This window comes from Oryzias latipes, chromosome 10, assembly GCF_002234675.1.
Source record: "Oryzias latipes chromosome 10, ASM223467v1".
NCBI classification, from domain to species: Eukaryota; Metazoa; Chordata; class Actinopteri; order Beloniformes; family Adrianichthyidae; genus Oryzias; species Oryzias latipes.
The window spans coordinates 6,396,568-6,404,322 of record NC_019868.2 but is presented as its reverse complement, the minus strand read 5'-3'; the positions used below and the strand labels follow the sequence as shown (position 1 = coordinate 6,404,322).

The following is a 7,755-nucleotide window of genomic DNA, read 5'->3' as shown; positions in this document are numbered from 1 at the left end:
ATGGAAGAGGCTGATTCGCTGAGGCGATCTCTAAAGGGAAAAAAGCCAAAAGGAAAAGAAGGGATTTCCATGCAAACGACAATCATCTGTTCCCTTTTCATGACGTCCCTTGAGGTGGCACATGAGCCTCAAAGGAACTAAAAGACACACCTGTCTCTCTTGAAGATGCAGTTCCTCTTTACGAGCCTTTACGGGCCCAGACAATTCAAAATCCTGCAGCATCTCTACAGAGTCATTCCCCATTTGTGTGCATGTGGCTAAGGTTTTACTATCCTACTGGTGTATATTTTGGTGAAAATCAAAAGAATTATTAATCAGTTTTACCAATAAGTTTCTTTGTGTGAGGAGAAAATGCGACAATTCTCTGCAAGCTACTCGTTTAAGAACCTGTGAAGGGAGCAAAAAAAGACCCACTTCACACCTTCTATTCTGGGCAAAGTTGCAACAGACCTGAAAGTATGATGCACTTGATTGCTATGATCTTATTCACACCTTTCTTGAAGTCTAAAGTGCCTTGTGAAAGTATTCTGCCTCCCTTGAACTTTTCAACCTTTTCCACATTTCAGGCTTCAAACATAAAGATATAAAACTTTAATTTGTGAAGAATCAACAAGTGGGACACAGTCATATTTCAAACTTGTTTAACAAATAAAAAACTGAAATATTGGGCGTGCAAAATCATTCAGCCCCTTTGCTTTCAGTGCAGCAAAATCAGATGTTCAGTGAGGATCTCTGAATGATCCAATGTTGACCTAAATGACTAATGATGATAAATGCAATCCATCTGTATGAAATCAAGTCTCTGTATGAATGCACCTGCTCTGTGATAGTTTCAGAGGTTTGTTTAAAGCGCAGAGAGCATCATGAAGAACAAGGAACACGCCAGGCAGGTCTGAGATACTGTTGTGGAGAGGTGTAACCCTTGTGCTATCCTAGGCACTTTAACATTGGGAGTTGGGTCATCTAGACCCACTAGACCAAGGATGGGCAATTATTTTAACTCGTGGGCCACATTGGGTTCTTAAATTCACTAGAAGGGCCGAACCACGAGCAGATGCGTGGAGTGAGAATGATGTAACATGGAATGTAGATGAAAAAATTTGGATTGAAAATGATATTCTAAAACAGAATATTCTAGGCTTAGTTTAAAACTTTTGCTTCCATTTTAGATCTCTTTTTTATTGTGAAGCCCTTTGGTACCTGCGCGTCTGCTTCTCATCCAGTAATAATGAAAAAAGCTAGTTTCTATGTCTTCTGCTGCAGCTATGCCAATACCTGCGTTACCTTTTTACCAGTACAGAGGTCCCTTGTTTATTGCAGGAGTTACGTTCTAAAAATAACCGTGATCTGTGAAATCCACAGAGAATGATTGTTCACAGATGTTTTTTATGGCATCAAAACTTCTCACTGCCCACTTCTACACTTTTCTCACACAAACATGAACATTTTCACACTTCTCTCTTGTTTAAATTCTCACACCTTCACAGAAATTAGGTCCAGGATCTTAGAATGAAAACAAAGATCTGATCATCGATCACAGATTTCTGATCTAACGCGTTCTGCTGTACACGAGACACAGAGACGGCACGGACTGAGGAGATTGATTGACAAGGTCTCCAGCCAATCAGGACACAGAACAGGGTGCGCTGTTTAAAAAAGCTGCATGATTGCTCAGAAAGAATGATCTAAACCAGGAAAGATGAACTGCGACATAAAAAGGAAAGACTGTCTTCTGTTCTGTTTGACAGAGATTTCAGAGGGTTTCAGATTGGAGTACAGACTGCAGAAGGGTGGGAAGAAAATGTCCCGTCTTGATCATGTGGCCAGATTAAAAAAATAAATAAACATGGGTCTCTGATATTGTTCAGTGGGCCGGACCAAACATGGAGGCGGGCTGGATCCAGCCCGCAGGCTGTAGTTTGCCCACCTCTGCACTAGACAGTGCTCTGAACCTTTTTTCTTCAACGATTTGTGATCTTCACTGGTGTCCATGGATTACATGAAATCTTTCCACCTTTATCCACCTTTGTCATGGTAGGAATAACACGTCAATGTAAGGGTGGGGTCATCTAAGATAGCACAAGGGTTAAAGCCAGATTTGGACACAAAAAGATTTCTTACGCTTTAAACATCCCAAGGAGTACTGTGTAAGCGCTAACATTGAAATGGAAGGAGTATTAGACCACTACAAATCTACAAAGACCCGGCCGTCCGTCTAAGCTTTCAGCTCAAACAAGGAGAAGCCAAGAGGCTTGTGATCACTCTGGATGAACTACAGAGATCTACAGCTGAGGTGGGAGAGTCTGTCCATAGGACAACAATCAGTTGTCTGCACAAATCTGGTCTTTATGGAAGAGTAGCAAGAAGAAAGCGATCCATAAAAAGTGTAATTTAAAGTTTGCCACAACCCACCTGGGAGACACACCAAACATGTGGAAGAAGGTCCTCCGGTCAGATGAAACCAAAATCGAACTTTTTGGCAACAATGCAAAACGTTGTGTTTAGCATAAAAGCAACACAGCTCATCACTCTGAACACACCATCCCAACTGTCAAACATGGTGGTGGCAGCATCATGGTTTGGGCCTGACTTTTTTCAGCAGGGACATGGAGGATGGTTAGTATTGATGGAAAGATGGATGGAGCCAAATACAGGACCATTCTGGAAGAAAACCTGATGGAGTCTGCAAAAGACCTGAGACTGGGACGGAAATTTTTCTTCCAAAAAAACAATGATCCAATAAATAAAGAAAAATCTACAGTGTAATGCTTCACAAATAAACATATGCAGGTGAAGCCAAGTCAAAGTCCAGATCTGAATCCAATCAAGAATCTGTGGAAAGAACTGAAAAACGGCTGCTCTCCATCCAACCTCACTGAGCTCAAGCTGTTTTTGCAAGGAGGAATGGGGAAAAAATTTCAGTCTCTCGATGTGCAAAACTGATAGAGACCTATCCCAAGTGACTTACAGCTGTAATCACAGCAAAATGTGGGGCTACAAAGTATTAACTCAAGGAGGCTGAATCATTTTACACGCCCAATATTTCAGTTTATCTGTTAAAAAAAGTTTGAAATATCCAATACATTTTGTTCCACTTCATGATTGTGTCCCAGTTGTTGTTAATTCTTTACAAATAATTACAGTTTTATATCTTTATCTTTGAAGACCGAAATCTGGCAAAAGGTTAAAAAATTCAAGGGGGGCGAATACTTTGAAGGCACTGTCAATGGTTTTGGCCAGAAAACTCACTATTCCCTAGGTAAAAATAAGAAGGGAATATCTTTAGCTCTTTCATATTTTTAGTCTTCTTCATTATGTAGTTTTTAAGACTTGATATCCCATCATGCCTTTGTTTACACTCATTCCCACTAGACTACAGCCTCTTACAACCTCAAGCTAACTTTAGAGGTGGAACAAAAATGAAGAACTATATTGGAGCTAGCCTGAAACACAGTTTTGATCCAGATTCCAGCTCAGACGAAGAAAATTAAGACGTTAATGTATCCATTTGTATGCAAGTGTGTGAATCAGAATGAAGCAGAGCAGGGAGACTTTGGCCTGTGCTAGGAAGGACTGAAAAACTATCCAGGGTGTTCCCTTCGCTTCAACCATCAGTGACTGATTAGGTTGCATAAATTCTGTGATTGCAAACACGACAATAGTGGTTTTTAAAGATGGATAGATTACCTTGTTTTTTAGTCATAGAAACATAATTAAAGACTATCAGAAGTTTTATTGTGAAGTCTATCTGGGCAATTTTTAAAATTTTCATTATTTTAAATATTTTTTACTTTCAACTCTGAGTCAAGCTTTTTTAATTTAAAAAGTATGTTTACATCAGAAACACAATTTAGAATGTACAAGTAAGTTTCAGTTTCGAAGCACCCAAAAAGAGAAGGAAATGCAAAATGACAGGTTTTATTCTGATGGTATGTAAAGTGTTAGTTTGGAAATACAGCTCATCACTTTTCCGGTGTGGTAAAAGGGTAAAAATTAGAAGCCAATCAGAGGACTCTGACATGGTCTCTACATACATTGAAGCAGATCATTTCTTTAAAGGTTTCATTTACAACACGCCTCAAGTGGAATAACAAATATGCTGATTTTTTTTCATTTACTGTTGGTGTTTGGAGAAATGTGTAAGTATAAAAGTCAGATTCATCCTAGTAGATTTTGAGATAAATTATCAGTTTCTTTGATAACATTAAGATTATGCTCTCTTTTGTCTCTGCTTGTTCTTTTTCTAGGTTGTGCTAATGATTTATTCTATGAGACAAAGGCTGTGAAAGTTGGAGATCATGTGAAGTTAAACTGTTCACGCGGGTCTGCAGGAGAGCTTGTATGGATGAGAATAGTTTCTGATAATCCTCCAGAAAATCTAACTGAAAATAAGACTCCTAATGTTAAAGTGAATCCAGAACCTGGATCGCTTGAACTGAAAATAGCAAAAGCACAGCTGAGCGATACTGCACTTTACATTTGTATGAGGAAAAAAAATGGACATCTTCTGTCTTTTAATGTGACATACTTGATAGTTGAAGGTGAGTACACAAAGATTTTATTCTTTCTTTTAAATCAGCGTATTCAGTTTCTACATACCACTGGTCTAAAGTTTTAAAATGCTCTAACTAGGCATATTTTTCCACTTTAGGGTGTTAAAGTTCAAAGAATACCTTTAAAAATAACAAAGGTGACTTGTAAACTGTTAGAGAGGTTTCAATAAAAGGTGAGGTAAAAAAGAAAAAACACACCACACATTTTAGAATTTCACCAAAATGCCGTTCCCAGTGAATGAATAAAGCTGTTTTTGCTTTAGAGGTTGATTAAGCCTTACAATAGTTTGTACAGGTGTTCAAATGTTTCTTGATCAATTTCAACCATTTCTGTCTGCATAAAGGAGGTCTAGTACATCCTGTTGTACCACACCCTTATGAGCTGTAGGACTGTAAATATGAAATTAGCATTGAATCAAAAAAGGCAAGACAGAGGCAATAAAAAAGAGACAGGCCTTCATGAGCAGGTGGTTAAAATCTGCATGAGAGGCAGGTAAAAAACTTCAAGCACTGCTTAATTGCGCTTGTTGAACCCTATTGAACTGGTTTATGATGAAATAAACAGAAGAGGAAATATATATATATATATATATATATATATAAATATATCTATCTATCTATCATGTATTATATATATATATATATATATATATATATATATATATATATATATATATATGTTTACATGTGCGTGTGTATGAAAGAGTGTGTGTGAGTATTTACCAATTCTTTACTTATTTTCCCTGAACCCAGAAACTGCTAAACCTGCTGTGACGGAAGCCCCTCCTTCTACTCCATCTATTCCTGTTTGCCCAGTAAACTCTTTGACTTTGCAATGTACCATTCTTCATGACTCCCTGAAGAATTCATGTCTATCCAATGACAGTGTGTTGTGTTTCAACAATAAATCTAATTATTCGTACCTAAATAATACTAAAGATAACAGAGTAAATGAAAATGCAAACAACTCTGAGGGGACATCAGTAAACAAATGTTTTCCCGGTGTTTTTAAAAACCTGACTTTTTCTGATGGTCGGACATATTACTGTGCTGTTCCGAAACGTGCGGAGAAAACACCAGAGGAAACATCACAAACTAACAGTGGAGGTAAAAAAAAAAAAATGTTTTTACCTATCAGAGAAAGAGACATTTATTCTATTTACTAATAATTGATATTAGTTAGGTACAAAGAAGTTAGCTCTAATCAATGGTTACTGTTTTCTTCCTCTCTAATCCAGTTGGCGGTTCAACTTCAAAGGAGGATGAAACAGTTAGAAACTGTTTAACTGCTGCTTTGGTCATCAGTCAAATAGTTATAGTTTTCCTGTTGTATTTGGTGAAAAAGCTAAAGACAGAATCAAACGATTCCTCTGATGGTAAGTTGCTTAACAGATTAATTTTACTGTCCTGCAAAACTACATTTACACTAATCATGTGTTTTAATTTTATTTCAACATCAGGTCCTCAGCAAATATTAACATCAGCCGGCGGTGATCAGGAGAACCAGCAGGCAAGTAAAAACAACAATCGTAAAAATAAATAAAAACAAAGATACACGACTTGCATTTTTACAAATGGCTTAGCTAATACCTCTAAAATTTGAATCTCCTTAGGAAAATGAAGACACGCTGGTTTATGCAGCGCCAGTTTTTACTGGGAGAAAAACAAGGAAGACAAAAAAAAGAGTCAGACAAGACCAAAGTGAAGAAACTATATACTCAAGTGTCCATGGACTTTAAATCGTGATGCAAATTTGCAGCCACCTGAAATATGTGGGTAAAACTTTGATTTGGTGGGTGGAAAAGAAGTTCACTTGGCCTTTTGGCAGGTGAGGCATTGTTGATGATCTCTGACAGGGGGCTTGAACTCACAACCATGACTATTAACTGTCTACATCCCCTCCACTTGGCTACCACAAACATCCATCCCAGAATTGGATCAAACATTTAAATCTGACTTTATTGTGCAGATTTAATACTCAAATACACAGCAGCTTGCATGGAATGTCTTCACTTATGTGCTTTCATTAAGAACTCAAGATTGCTGCATTCAGGACCGCTGGTAATTTCTACCATTTGCTCACACAGACCTCAGCTAACGCAAACACACACTCACTTATTGCTACATGTCTTTGTAACTCTTTGAAGTGACTAAGACTCACAACTACAACACACTGATCTGTAAAAAAAACACACAATGTTGCAAAACGTTGCACACATTAATGCATGACATTTAAAAAAAAAAAAACAACTTTAAATTAATTATTTTATTGATTCAATGAAGTTCATTGTGTCTATAAGTTCTATTAAGCACTTAAATTGTTTTTTTTTTTATCAGACACTGGGTTTGTTTTGTGTAAAACCTACCGACATGTTTCGGCGGAATGCCTTCCACCTTCGTCAGGGTCGTCATCAGATGGTGGCGTGTGACGTCTTTAAAAACAGCTGATTTGTGACTGAGGCGGAGTCACCTGTCAAACTTTGACAAGTGACTCCGCCCCTTGATGTCCGTCTTTCTCTGGAGGATGTTGCTCCAGGTGTGAGAGAGCAGGAAAGCCCCCTCATCCCGGTTCATGGAAGTGTGGGCTCGTTTTCTGATCTCCACCGCCTCCATGATCCATCTGCGGTGTCTGTTGTCTTCGGTGCGGAGGACTTTGGCCTTTTCCCAGTCCATGATATGGTTTTCTTGTTTGCAGTGATCCGTTATGGCTGATTTCATGTTTTCTTGAACTGCCTGTTGTCGTCTGGCTCTTGTTAGTATTTTGTTTGTTTCCTTTTCGCATTCTTTTTGATGTTCTGTTTTTCTTGTGATGAAGGAGCGTCCTGTTTCTCCGATGTATGTTTTATTGCAGGTGTGACATGGGATTTCATAAATGACATTGCATTTTTTATTTTGTTCAATCTTATCTTTTGGGTGAACCAGTAGTTGCCTGAGTTTTTATACGGTTTCACTGGGGTGCTGATGTGATGTTTTTTCATGGCTCTTTGGATGCGTTCTGTGATTCCTCTGATGTATGGCAATGTAACCATTCCTTTGTTTTCTGGTTTTTTCCTCAGTTTTTCCTTCTCTACTTCCTTGTATTTCCTCTGCTCCACCTGTGTTTGTCCCTTTTTTATGGCCCATTGAGGATATTGACACCTGGTTAGTGCATTTTTTATGTGTTTCTTATCCTCCGTTTTGTCCTCCCCGTCCGTTACCAGCT

General features: G+C 38.2%; 1 protein-coding gene across 1 annotated transcript; it reads left to right on the top strand.

Moving 5' to 3' along the window:
* The first annotated feature begins 3,803 nt into the window (after positions 1-3,803).
* On the top strand, positions 3,804-6,787 carry LOC105354840. The gene is made up of 6 exons (XM_023958965.1): positions 3,804-4,139; positions 4,248-4,541; positions 5,307-5,660; positions 5,792-5,929; positions 6,014-6,063; positions 6,167-6,787. The coding sequence occupies exons 1-6, from the start codon at positions 4,097-4,099 to the stop codon at positions 6,290-6,292; spliced, it is 1,005 nt and encodes a 334-aa protein (XP_023814733.1). The 5' UTR covers positions 3,804-4,096; the 3' UTR covers positions 6,293-6,787.
* The last annotated feature ends 968 nt before the right edge of the window (positions 6,788-7,755 follow it).